Source organism: Eptatretus burgeri, chromosome 2, assembly GCF_056783735.1.
Source record: "Eptatretus burgeri isolate ZD-2024b chromosome 2, Ebu_testis_v1, whole genome shotgun sequence".
In the NCBI taxonomy this organism is placed as follows: domain Eukaryota; kingdom Metazoa; phylum Chordata; class Myxini; order Myxiniformes; family Myxinidae; genus Eptatretus; species Eptatretus burgeri.
The window spans coordinates 142105805-142120295 of record NC_140962.1 but is presented as its reverse complement, the minus strand read 5'-3'; the positions used below and the strand labels follow the sequence as shown (position 1 = coordinate 142120295).

The 14491-nt window shown below is 45.2% G+C and overlaps 1 protein-coding gene across 7 annotated transcripts in view; it reads right to left on the bottom strand.

Moving 5' to 3' along the window:
* LOC147033370 (uncharacterized) overlaps positions 1–14491 on the bottom strand; it is a 56069-nt gene continuing 41578 nt past the window's right edge. For 6 of the 7 annotated variants that reach the window (XM_085853931.1, XM_085853948.1, XM_085853983.1 and 3 more), the window contains 4 exons: positions 13122–13355; positions 8433–8458; positions 7648–7775; positions 1–623 (listed from right to left, as the gene is read on the bottom strand). In XM_085853931.1, coding sequence (XP_085710057.1) covers positions 94–623; positions 7648–7775; positions 8433–8458; positions 13122–13355 — 918 coding nt within the window. In that variant the 3' untranslated portion in view covers positions 1–93. The remainder of the gene's footprint in view (positions 624–7647; positions 7776–8432; positions 8459–13121; positions 13356–14491) is intronic. The other variant, XM_085853941.1, reaches the window with a different exon arrangement.

The following is a 14491-nucleotide window of genomic DNA, read 5'->3' as shown; positions in this document are numbered from 1 at the left end:
TGTAAGTAAATTATTTTATTGCTTTGAATTCAAAAACACCCTCACTTTGTTCGTTTCATGAAATAACCTTTAGAGATGGAATGAACAACATTGTCAAAAGGAGCAAAACCGCACGGAACCGATAACATCGTCATAAACCCCAAGAGCGGGTTTAACGGGGTTCATAAAGTTCCCCTTGAACACGTGTAGGACCCTCGAGTCCCCGAAACATGTCAACTCTCCCGCCTCACAATCCAACAAGAACCCAAACCGATCAGGGACCCCCGGCAAGGTTAGGAGGATTCGTTCATCTTTGTGCCATGCCGAGTATTGGTTATAATATTTCTGTAAACACCAAGACTCAGCATTCCATCCCAACAAACGTTCGTTCCCTCCCCCTTTCCTCCCCATCGAGTTGAAAGCAACACCGATTCTGCACCAACTACTCGAACTCACATCGACCTCCCAGTAGTGACGGCCTGAGGAGAAACTATCAGAAGAAAGAACTTGTGGATAAACATCAAACCGATCAGGGTGCTCTGGGTATTTTTGTTTGGTCCTGGTTCGAGTCGCAGTCCTGAGGTCCTGAGAGATAATAATTCGTGGATGTGCAGAGTTTGGGTCCAGGTTCGGCGTCCCTCCATCTGCGGACACATAACAAGGGTTGCAAACTTTGTTGGGCAAACGAACGGAACATCACTTACTTATCCCATAACCTGTGAAACAGAAATATAACCTAAATTTTTTTTTTTTAATTCCACCTCAATCTCTCCTCTGGTGAAAGAAGAAACAACGAGAGGTAATATCTTGTGAAGGGGTCATCTCGCTTCCTTACATGTCTAGTTCAACATCTTACTTCTCCATTACAAGGCTCTTAACAGGCTTGCACCTTCAAACATTACAGAGATCCTCACACCGGAAGTGTTTACATTTTCCAACAAACTCCGTTCATCATCTTCAGTGCACCTGAAAATGTCACCCTAATGGAATTGACCCCGCACTCACTCTGGTGAGAGCTCAATCTGTTGCCACCCTAAAGCGCTGAAACATTCTTCCTCTTCCCGTCGGATATCCATCCATTGGACATATTTAAAACTGCACTTAAAGAACTTGTTTCTCTTAAAAACAAAATAACCCTCAAAAAAATCATGAAGTTGGTAGACTTCCAATGTCAGGATGGCAGAAACACCCCATATGTTAAATACAACATAAATCCTCAAAAATATAAAATAAAAAACATCGACCAAACATAAAAACATATAAACCTGTAAAGTACCTCCCAGTTGTAATGTCCTCTTCCCCTTTTTTTTTCAAAATTGGTTGAAGCTCAGTAATGTGCTTGGTATAAACACAATTTTACAGTATTTTAAAGTGGGAAGGTCCATGACTCAAATTTTTCATAACTTGACAGGATTCCACAAAATAAGCATTTCAAAGAAAGTGAGCTGCATACAAACCGACACTTAGATCAATGAAGAAGTGGGTGGGACCACACCGGTCCATCAGATTTTTGAAGACAGGCAGGGGATTCCAATAATATTGAGCTATATATTCCACAGAATCCAGGAAGGCAGATATGATGATTGAATGCAAGCACACAGGGGAGAGCAGTACTCCCTTGAGTTTTAGACAAAGGCCTTGTAAGCTGAGTCATTCTGTAGAATGAAGAACTAACCCTGTTGGTGAATGGTGGAAAGATCAAGGGTGTCCAATCCGAGTCTGGGAGGTCGGCCACGGCCGAGTCACACCGAAAACGAAAAAAAAAAAAAAGGTACATGTTGCTCCCTTGCTCGACATTCAGCATTTAAAAGGATAAGAGCATGGACAATCCCCATAGGTTGGCATCTGTGGGGAGGAATAAATTCCTCCTCAGGAAATACCCCACTGAGTGCAATGAGAAAGGTGGTGTGTTGGTGAAAAATACGGCACCATCGTTGTGGCATTGCTGGTACCAAAAGTGCCCTGGGAATTGACGGCACTTCCCACAGGCTCAGCGGCTGCTTGTCTCGTGCATTTGTGTGTGCGGTTGTGTGTGCGTGAGGGTGGCAGCTCCGCTGAGCCTTAGGTTTTGAAAAAAAAAATTAAAAGGAAAAAAAAAAGAGACTCATGTTGATCAGCATTGGTGGACAGATAGAATAATGGATGAAATAAACAGAATGTTGATCGAGGAATCAGTGGTGAAGAAAAGCAAGATGGTGGTGTTTCAGGCTTTTCCCTCCGTCAGAGTAAAATAGTGAGGATGGAAACAGGAAGTGATTGGTGTGGGCTGCATGCAGGACATTAGCAATAACCTCACCATTTAAATGCTGCAGTCAAGGAATGTCTATTTAACTTAGGAATCAACGTCGTATGGAAAATACAAATTGGTTTAAAATCTATTGGTTTAACTGTTGATCCACGCATTCTGTTCTTGCATATGACAGCTTAGCTGCATGATAGCTATCATTTATTGGAGTGTGGCTGTGCCGCTGATGCTATGCCCCTCAACCAGTACACTAGTACTCATTTCACCGACCTCGGAAGGATGACAGGCTGAGTCAACCAAACCTGGTGTTAATTCAGCAGCCAACGGGGCTCAAACTCAGGACCCTAGGATCCCAATCCAGCCACCCTAACCACTAAGCCAACACCAGGCTGACTGGTGCACTTGAACAGATAGCACTTGATTATACCATATTATATCAGAATTACACTCCATGGAATTTTTGATGATATTTTCAAGAAATTTTATTTTTGAATATATTATGTTCATAGTGTTACGAATCTGGAAGCCATGAGCACTCAACATACAGGTCCTATAGAACAGTTATATCGGTAAGTACGTGTTGTTAGGGTCCCGTCCCTTGTTAATGGGTAATTAAATGTTCATGCACTGCAGAGTTATTTTGATAGGGTTTTCTTTTATTTTTACACCACCACCATCAACGCCAGCATCACCCTCACCTTCACCTCGCTCTGGCCGACGCCATGGTGGGCGGAGTTCAGGGAGGAGCCTCGCGGCGGCCATCGACCAATCAGTATGCTATGAGTGAGGTGGCTGCCGCTCAGCCAATCACACCCCGTGACAGTGAGAAAGGTGATCCGCGTGATGTCACCACGCCCCCGGGCCAATCGACGGACTTGCCGACCGTTTTGGCCAATGACGGCGACGAGCGATTCTGTGCACCAAAAACCGTCCAGTGAAGGAGAGCGGGCAGGGTGGAGGTGGAGGCCCCCCCCCCCCGTGGAGAGGGGTGAATAAGGTTGCGACGCAATCGGGGGAAGAGAGAGAGCTTTTGAGATAGTTGATGACGATCGAGCAGGCAAGGTTGTGGTCAATCTGACGGGCAGGTTGAACGAGTGTGGAGTTATCAGCCCTCGCTTGGACGTTCAACTCAAAGACTTGGAGAAGTGGCAGAGAAACCTCCTGCCTACTCGACAGTTTGGGAAACAGAGGAGAGTTTTGGTTGCCGGGACGAGCGCTGAAGGGTGCTCTGGATTCTATCATCGCATCTCGACGCTGGCCTGGTTCGCCTGTGTCAGCCGAACCACACGAGGTGGACAGGTCCATGTCCTTCTGGGTATCTGTGTGTGTATCTGTCGGTGGGCCCGTCTGTAAGTAGGAATTGTTGAAGTGCATCTCTATCGCCAGATAACACTGCTTCTTGCGTGCTCCCCCCTTTCCCCCATTATAAATAAATACATTTGTTAAATGTATCAGTTCGTTGCTGTGTTTCTTCCATTGGCTTAGCATGGCACGTGTTGGTGAATTACAAAGGCTGTTGCCGCTGTAAATGTACATTTGGACCGACGGGACTTCGGCAACCATCCGCTCGGGTTGCGCACGGGTCGGGCACGCTAACAGCTCGACTCATACGGGTGCTGTCGAGGGTGTGAATACTCGGTAACTCGCCACGTGGATCTCTAGGAATTTTGAAGATTGGCAAATAAGCCTATGCCACGTGGTGGAATTACTGACGATTCATGGTCTGGAAAGGGACCCGTACTTTCGGAGTTTTCCGAAAGGTACGATCTAGATTCCGGGTGTTCGGTAGAGTCGACCCTACTGCTCCACCTCGCGGCCGATACCTGGCTCCGCAACAATCGGGAGGTCGGTGGTCGAGTAAGGGTGGGGGTGAGGGTGGGGGACAGAGGCAAAATTAGAACTTTAGCAACACTCCGATTCACAGTTATTTGTAATAGCTTTCTGTGTCAATATCTATGTTCAAATGAATTTGTCTTTCGTGCTTCCACTGGAGGGATGGTGCTTATTAAATGGAATGGTTGTAAAGGGTAAGGACATCACATCTGGTGATCCCCCTCATCTGCGACCAGATCGAGTCTGGACTACAGTACAGGGTTTCATCGTGGCATCATGAAACCTTTTGGAACTACGTCATTACAATGGGGCCATGAGGTGTCACCTTTGTGTAGCACGTGGAGTGGGGCATGTGAAAGGGAGAGGGAGAGGGAGAGGGATGAGGGGTGCATGCCAGGAACTTATAAGAACAGGGACACTCGTGATTCATTCATCTTTTCTCTTCTGTTTTGATCCTGCTTTGGAAGCTTCTGATCTTTTGGTTGTGCTGGCAGTTCCATTCCCTCTCGCCCTTGCTTGCCTCTTCACCCATGCGAAACCATGGAAGACCTCGAGCTCCAGGTAATGACAACCTGTCAGACTCATCTCCTGAAAACCTGGTCTGTTTCCATGTGAGAAAGTGAATGAACATGGCACTTTAAATGTTTACATATTTATCTGGCTGTTGTCCTGGGATTGGTTCTGTCTATGTCCTCCTGTTTAAAAATATTATTTCTCTCTCAAGATCATGCTCTGCTTTGTTGCGCAGTGCCACACTTGTAAAACTTTCGCTTCATCGGACGCTTCCCTGGGAGGATGAAATTGGTTAATTGGATTATAGTAAGACAAGAATTACTGGCACCTTGAGAGTTTGCTGAATGCGGGTCGATAGACCCACCTCGCTGTCAGTTTGTGGTAAATTGAGCCGACAGCACGACCATTCATGGAGTAAATTTTAAGAGCTCACACCCGATGATGTAATTTGTGTCTGTGTAAAGGGCCATAAATGCAACAATATTAAATGTGCACACGCACATGTGCACACACTGTGTGCATTGCAAAGGTCAAAGCACGGAGGAAAGCAAAAGGGTCAAGGCATTATTTTAATTTTTCTCTGAAATTAAGGCTCATGGAAGAGTGCGGCAACAGAAGGGGAAAAAGGCAAAGCACCGACAATGGGGCAGCGAGGCCACAAACATGGAAAGGAATGAACAGAAAAAATAATAACAAGCAGTCATAGACTGGTACTTATGAAATCGTCAACTTGACCTCTGACCTTGTCTAAGAAAAGCTGTCTCTCGAGAAGGAAGCGACGCAAACCAGAAGTTTCTACGACGATTCTGTACCAAACCATCAAAAATCGTAACTTCGACCAAAGCAAAAATCTCCATTTCTCCACGCAATTATTTAATATTATATTATCAAAGTCACAAAACCGTAATATTCGGCCATCCACCAACAATCTTTACATAATCCGACGGCTTAGCGAGTCAGGCATGCGACGATAACCTTTATTGGGATAAAAAATGACTTTTAAACATCATCTTTATCGAAAACACCGTCAGCGCGCACACGGAAAACCTTTACCTGATCAACGACGCCTCTGCTCGAACGCGCTGCACCACGTAACGACCCGTGACGCGGCGAGTGAAATATTTTTTTATACAATCTTAAAAAGTCTCCAAAACATCCGATTTTTTCCAGAATTTCGACAACCGAGTTTTAAGCGTCCTAAGCGATCGCAAAAACCGAAGACAAAATTAAAATCGAAGTTAAAACAAACTCGTAACGTCGACCGAAGCAAAAATACTCCATTTCTCCACATGAATTTACGGAATTATGTTTGACCTCACTGTGACCTTGACCTTTGACCGATTTTGACCAAAATCTAATCAGCGCTAGCCATCATCCTCCTGAATCATGTGGTGTAATTTGACATTGGTAGCTTCTTCTGTTCTCGAGTTATCGTGCCTACAAACAAACACACAAACAAACAAGCAGTCATAGACTGGTACTTACGAAATCGTCAACTTGACCTCTGACCTTGTCTAATAAAAGCTGTCTCTCGAGAAGGTAGCGACGCAAACTAGAAGTTTCTACGATGATTCTGTACCAAACCATCAAAAATCGAATGTTTTGGATGTTTGACCTCACCGTGACCTTGACCTTTGACCGATTTTGACCAAAATGTAATCAGTGCGAGCCACCACCCTCCTGAATCACGTGGTGTAATTTGACATTGGTTGCTTCTTCCGTTCTCGAGTTATCATTTTTTGGATGTTTGACCTCACTGTGACCTTGACCTTTGACCGATTTTGACCAAAATGTAATCAGTGCGAGCCACCACCCTCCTGAATCACGTGGTGTAATTTGACATTGGTTGCTTCTTCCGTTCTCGAGTTATCATTTTTTGGATGTTTGACCTCACTGTGACCTTGACCTTTGACCGATTTTGACCAAAATCTAATCAGCGCTAGCTATCACCCTCCTGAATCACGTGGTGTAATTCGACATTGGTAGCTTCTTCCGTTCTCGAGTTATCTGTACCAAACCATCAAAAATCGAATATTTGACCTCACTGTGACCTTGACCTTTGACCGATTTTGACCAAAATCTAATCAGCACGAGCCATCACCCTCCTGAATCACGTGGTGTAATTTGACATTGGTAGCTCCTTCCGTTCTCGAGTTATCGTGCCTACAAACAAACAAACAAACAAACAAACAAACAAACAACAGAAACAGAAGTCATCAATATTCTTAAGAAATCTTTCGATTTCGTAAGGAACAAACAAACAGAGGACGGAAGTCATCAATATACTTACGAAATCTTTAGATTTCGTAAGTAATAATAATAAAGGAAAGGAATGTAACAAACAATGAGGTCTCTGAATGATCGTGCCTCCCCACCGACTCTCGCCCCCACCCCCTCCCGCCCCCATTAATCTACTCGGTGAATAATTGTGCCATTGGCCCATGAATTGGTGGGTGTATTGATCGACCTTTGGCAAACTCGAGAGGTGCCGGTAATGAGCCTACAATAATCCAATTAACCGACACAAGGACACACCTGAAGCATAGAACGAGAGGGACAAAACTTTACATCATTAAAGTAATAAGCAATCATCAAAAACTGTGGTGGTAAGTCAATTTCAGAACAGGTATCCTCAGATTTTCAAGGCAGAGAAGATGGCATTTGGCTACAAAGGAATCTGGAACCAAAAACGACTACCCCGTTTCTCTTCAGAGAAGACCAGATCGTGAACCATTCTCGGTGATGCCGAATCAGTTTCTATGGCGAGGGTTGCCATCCTGGACGAGTCACCACTCCGTCACAGGAAGTCAGGGCAGGAATTGGGAATTCGTTCAGCGGGCTGACGATAGCTCGCCTATTCTTCGTGAAGGACACCATGAGATCTTTAACGTACACTGACTAATGCCAGCAGACAGAACACTCAGTTTAACGAGGGAAGGTACACGCATTAATGAATCAACCGGCCTGTGAAACACATGTAGCTGGGTCTGGATTCTAACCCAGTCTAGACAGATTAATGTCATCTTGCCAGCCCAATTCTCTTCCCCAATTAAATATCCTCTGTTTCCATCACTCACTCTGTATCTCCTTCAGAATGTTGTTGTTGAGTTTGATAAGCAAGTCCAGATTATCTTCTTCCTGAGAGATGTCCAGCATTGAGAATGGCGAAATCTTCACGGATTGAAATTGTGACACCGACTCGAGCCTGGGCAAGAAAAGGAAAAACATGTCTAAAAAAGTTATTTACCTCTCAAATACACATTACATTGCCCACAAAAATGTGGAAATAAGGAATTGAAATAATTAGTCTTGAATCTATGTTTAAATTTTTTTCATCCAGCCACAGTTTTTGTCCGCTCCCCCTCCCTCCCCCGGGACACCTTCAAGCAAAATAAACAGAAGTTGGATTTTTTCCCCCTTTTTTAAAATCACTCCACAGTGCCCAAGCACTTGTGGATATGTAGAAGGAAATATTAAATGATCCTCGAGCCCATTCTTTTGTGGGTGAAGGGAAGTGTTTTCCACCCCACAACATAAATAAATAAATAAATAAAAAGGTTAAAAAATAATATCTTTTGATTTCATCAAAATGCCAACAGGATAAGAACAGCACCGGGCAATGCCGGGTACAAATTGTATGCATGTACGTATGACGTATATACACGTACGTATGTAGATCATAGAAAGTGGCTGGCCTGATCACCAAATTTTGCATACGTGTTGTAGTACCTAGGGTAACCCCTCTGCTCCCCTTGCAAGGAGGGAGACGACTTGCCAATGCTCCTGAAGGGAGCATATTTTTCTAATAATTTAAAAAGGAATGAAAACATCATGATGTGCCACACACGTGATTGACACCTACCTGTTTTTTCTGAGATCGGTGTTCACCTGAAAAGCAAGAAAATAAAGTGTTAACACAAAATTTCAGAATAATTTAATGTTCAATTCCATAAAAATAAAAATTCAAACTGATTTAATTTGCAGAGTAAATTTAATTGTGCTTTCAGAGTCAAATCAGCAAATGAAAGTCATGCTGCTGTGGTCCTTGTGGATCCCAATGAGCAATTTGTGGAGAAAATTATTTTATGGAATGTTTGGGAACCATAACCTCGCCCCGGCACCTTGCACCCGTGGCCACATGCCTCACCCCGGCAGCTCGCGCCCATGGCCCCACGCCTCGCCTCAGCACCTCGCGCCCACAGCCCCACTCCTCGCGTCCCTATGCCTCACCCCGGCAGCTCACGCCCGCGGCCCCCACGCCTCGCCCCGGCACCTCGCGGCCGCGGCCCCACGCCTAACCCCGGCACCTCGCGGCCGCACGCCTCACCCCAGCACCTCGCTCCCCCACTCCTCACCCCGGCACCTCGCGCCCGCAGCCCCACGCCTCGCCACCTCGCATCCACGGTCCCACGCATCGCGTCCGCGGCCCGTCTCACCCCGGCACCTCACGCCCGCACGCGGCTCCCCGGCACCCACACCTCTCCCCAGCACCTCGCGCCCGCGGCCCCAACACCTCGCGCCCACAGGCCTCGCACCCGCTGCCCCACCTCTTTCCTCCCTTCAAGTGGCATCACAGCCGACTGCTTGCGAGAAGGCCGAATGCATCAATTCTGTGTTGGCTTCCAAATATTATGTACCCACACCGTCACTCCTTATCTTACCCTCTCGTAACAAACTGCTCCAAGATGCTGTGTTTTTTCCCACTTGAGAAGGTAGAGTTTTTTCTTGCAAACCGAGACTCCGTTTCTGCACCAGGCCCAGATGGCATGAGTGCACATCATCATATCCTGCTCGGCTGTTCTTGCTCATCCTCTTTCTATTATGTTCACCAAATCATTCTGAGCCCGTTTTCAGTCTGCTTGGAAATCACTGCAATAAAAATCTTCTTCCCTACAGAACAATAAGCTTGCTTCCAATAATTACAAGCGACGTCACAATCTGAAATAGCAGTTGACCACATATCCTTCCTTTTCTCCAATGGACCGAGATCATCAGATCAGTTTCAGACACAGTCATTCCACCTTGATACCCTCAATCTCAGACATGAGATCAGGACAGTCTCTGGACATCTCTTGACCATTTGATACAAGCTTTTTGCTTATGGTCCTTCAGCCACTTTTTTCAAACCAAGTGATGAGGTCAAGTCACTCACACCTTTGGGCATCACATTCAGTCATGATCTTTCTTGGGCAGACCATATTTACAAGATGGCTGGCAAAGCCAACTGACACTAGGCATCCTTCACAGTGCAAGGCCTTTCCTTTGCCTATAGGACCTTTTGACAACCCACAAGGCCTTGATATTAGCTTGACACAGCACTGCACACTCTTTTGGGCTGGCACCCCTTTCTCACACCTTCCTTTCTTGATGCTGTGGAAAGCAAAGCCTTCAAAATCATCACAATCTCTCGGCCTGTTACTTTCGCAGGGCAGATAGGTTGGTGGTCTCTCTTGTAGTCTACCTTTTGGTCTTGCACCCTCTGTGCTCTATCGACTGTATCCATCCCAGGTTTCTGCAGAGCACACGATGTCTGCAAGTAACCCTCTTGTTGTTAAACTCCCAAAATCCAGGCTCAATGTCCACCTCCACTCATTTATTCCACATTTTCTCTCCTGTGGAACCAATTTCCCCAATCGATTTAGTCCCATTTATTCCTCCAGGGCTTCAAGACAGCTGTTCACAACTACCTTTAGTCCATAGTCATGATCTATTCTACCCCAAATGACCCCATTCCCAAGCACTCCCTTTTTCCAGGTTAGTGATTTTTTTCCCTCTCCTAGCTCACCTGTGTTTGTTCGATGTCAGTTAGTTAGTTCCATTTTTGGTTCATCCCCACTTTCCTCTTCCTCTTCATGCTGTTTCATTCAGCTTGTGTGCAGCCTGTTCACCCCCATGTGTCCTTCTCCTCCTCCACTTTATTTCACTCTCACTTCAACTCTGCTGTTGGTTTTATTCCCCCTTTCCAGTTTGTTCCCCTCCATTATGCTCTCTCTTCCATGAGCTCTGATCATGTGTTTAATAAATAAATAAAAATAAAAAGGGGGCTTCAAGTCGAGTAAATTTAAAAGCATCAGTTCTTCATATATTGTGGCTATCCCAGCTCACTTGTCAAAAATATCCTCAACTGTGTCTGACCAATCAACAGACAAAATCCTCTTCTTCAAACAACAAACCTTGATAATGACATATGAATGCCTCTTGCTTTGATGCATCATCCCAAGAGTCTTGCAGTTAAAATAATAATACGAGAAACCTTGAAATCTGAGGACGACGACACAGGAACTACTTCCATCTTTTCTCAGCCATTATTCAAAGGAGACAAAACCTTTGCATTTTGAAGACAAAACTTTGTGAAATACGACCTTCTAATCGACTTCCTGGAGCATTCAAATGCCTGCACAGTTGTTGTAATGATACCTGTGACTGTCAACCTCATGACATCAATATCAGGACCAAAGCACACCATCAATATGAAGGATAGTTTTACCTGTACCACCTGCAATGTACCGTAGTTTACTGTATTTAATGCTCACTTTACATCAGTGAAACGAGACGATGACTTGGAGACCGCTTTAAAGAACATCTCTATTATGTCAGAACCAACAATGATGATATCCGGAAAACAGTTTCCCGTCACATCAACCAGGTAGAACATGCTATTCATCAAACACTACATGGTGTTGGATGGGGTTCAGGTCAGGGCTATGTGCAGGCCAGTCAAGTTCTTCCACACCGATCTCGGCAAACCATTTCTGTATGGACCTCGCTTTGTGCACGGGGGCATTGTCAGGCTGAAACAGGAAAGGGCCTTCCCCAAACTGTTGCCACAAAGTTGGAAGCAAAGAATCATCTAGAGTGTCATTGTATGCTGCAGCGCTAAGATTGCCCTTCATTGGAACTTAGGTGCCCATGGCCCCACTCCTCACCCCTCGTGGCCCCACACCTCGTGCCCGCGGCCCCAGGCCTCGCCACCTAGTGCCCGCGGCCCTACGCCTCGCCCTGGCACCTCGCGCCTGCGGCCCCACGCCGGCACCTCGCGCCTGCGGCCCCACACCTCGTGGCCCGATTCAATACAGCCCGAACAATGAAAAACAGCCCCAGACCATTATTCCTCCTCCACCAAACTTTACAGTTGACACTATGCATTCGGGCAGGTGGTGTTCTCCTGGCATCCACCAAACAGATTCGTCAGTCGGAAGGCCAGATGATGAAGCACGATTCATCACCACAGAGAACGCGTTTCCACTGCTCTCGAGTCCAATGGCGGTGAGCTTTACACCACTCAGGCTGACACTTGGCATTGCGCGTGGTGATCTTGGGCTTATGTGCGGCTGCTCGGCCATGGAAACCCATTTCATGGAGCTCTCGATGAACAGTGCTTGTGCTGACGTTGCTTCCAGAGGCAGTATGGAACTCGGTAGTAAGTGTTGCAACAGATGACAGACCATTTTTCCATGCAACATGCTTCAACATTCGGCGGTCCCGTTATGTGAGCTTGTGTGGCCTACCACTTCACGGCTGAGCTGTTGTTGCTCCTCGACGTTTCCATCTCACAATAACAGCACTTCCAGTTGACCGGGGCAGCTCTAGCAGGGCAGAATTTTGATGAACTGACTTCTTGGAAAGGTGGCATCCGATGATGGTGCCACGTTGAAAGTCAATGAGCTCTTCAGTGTGGCCCATTCTACTGCCAATGTTTGTCTATGGAGATTGCATGGCTGTGTGCTTGATTTTATACACCTGTCAGCAATGGGTGCGGCTGAAATATCCGAATCCACGAATTAGGTCCGTATACTTTTTGCCATTTAGTGTATGTCTGTTAATGGTTTGATACGAGCAAAGAAGCAATGACTCACAGAAACTCAAACAACAATGTTTCATCCACAAACTTGGCACATCAGTTCAAAACAGAAGAGCTTGAATTAAAAATAATAATAATAATTTTTTTTAACAAACAAAACGATTCCAGCTCACCCTTCACCCCTCTTTTCTTTTACTTTTTCAATCCATCTTCTTTATCATTCTTAATCTTCCATTTCCTGTCATCCCCAATCTAACTTCTCCTCCATCCTTCACTCCCCACCCCTACTTTTGTCTTCTCATTCTATCCCCCTTCCTCTTCTTCACCAAGGTACCCATGACGTTTTATCCCAAGCAACACGTCACAAAACGCATACACCTCTGCCCAATGAGTGTTCCCCATTCCCAGCAAATCAGTGATGTGGAAGTCTTCCTTTGTCAACTGCCGCCCCCATTCTCTCTCCTTCTACTCCGAGAAAGGGTAACGTCCGAAATGTCGGCTTCACTTTTATTTTTGGCAGACCAAATATGGAAAGTTTCCGCCTGGACTTTCATGAGCAAACATGATACCTTTTGAAACGTGTTTACAAGAATGAAACGGAAAACCAAGAAGGAACCTGAAGAAGTAAAGAGCAAATATGGAGTCATCAGGAGGAACCTGGATAGGATTCAGGTTTCAGCCGCTACTCCACAACCCTCAAACCCATCCAGGCGCAGCCAAGTGAGCCTTATAAGTGAGCCTAAAACACACCTGGAAAGAAGAAATGTCCTCTGGTTCATGGAGTCCTTTTTGCTGAGTGGACTGTTCTTGTTCAAGAGATTCAATATACTTCTTTAACTTCTCCATCTGCTTCCCAAGCAGGGTAAGCTTCTCCTTTTGCCTTTTCTTGGCACGACTCTTCACCAGATCCACAGCTTCATCCACAAATTGGTACAACTGCCTTCTCTTCCCCTCCATCCTGTCCACAGTAGCTCTACCTGAATGCTGGGAGGAATTGTTGTTTGAATTTAGTTCAAAGTCAAGAATAAAGTTTGAGACTACAGAATTCATAGAACACCTAACCCCGTGCAGTGTTGAGAAAAAGGACATGGAAAGGGTCTTTTTGACTCCGGCATTGGGTTTCCGAGCACGATCTACATTTCCTACAAGCTACAATTTTGTCCGAATCTCGCTATTTCCCACCACTGAGAGAGGGAGCGAGAAGCAAATTTGAATGGTCGGGATGATATAAAATGGTGTAATATTTTGTCTAAGTACTGCTAAACTGGAGGTTTTTGGAAGTGCCAACAAGGCAATTTGTGTTCTGCAGTGTTCAAGTGCACAATTCAATTGTAACGAGAGCGAGAATTGCTTTGCAAGACATGTCCTCCGACCGATGTGATATTTTGCAAGTTCAAAAAGGGCATAACTGTGAAGAATTGATGAAACGCCCTGAAACTCGAACTTGTTCTCACTTATCATAATAAAGCCATGTACCAAGTTTCAGTTGAATATGTTGAGGGGTATGGGAAAAGTCTGAAAAACCACATGTGGGACGGACAGACAGAGAGCAAACCTAGTGAAAACCGGTAGAGGAACTAATAAAGTAAAAGTTCGAAACTCCGCATATTAAAAAAAAAACATTTTTTTAGGAAGTGTACCGTCGATGCACTTTTACACGATGTTATATCTTAAGTTTTTTTTTTAACACTTTACATTAGTTATTCATGCCTGTTGTTTCTCCTTTATGACATCCCTTAAAACAGTGTTTCCTGTTTGGAATCATCTTCAATTTTGTTTGATGGCAAGACACACAGAAAGACTAAAACAAGACCTCTCTCCACTGTGTGCATGCATGCTCAGGACGAAATCCCGTAGAATTTGCCAAATTCAGGGACAAAGTACTGCTAAACTGCAGGTTCGTGTTCCGATTCGTGTTCTAAAGTGTTCAAAAGTGTTCAAAATATGTAATTAAATAGAAATCAAGTTTTGCCTCGATCACAGACTGATGTCTGTAGACGTTCAGATTGAACCAATTGCTTCATCTGACTTTGCGCGGGGAAAAAAATGTGAAAAAACTCGCAAACAGGACAATAGATTTGAGCCGTCGAAACAATGAAGTGAACATGTGCGGAAAGCTA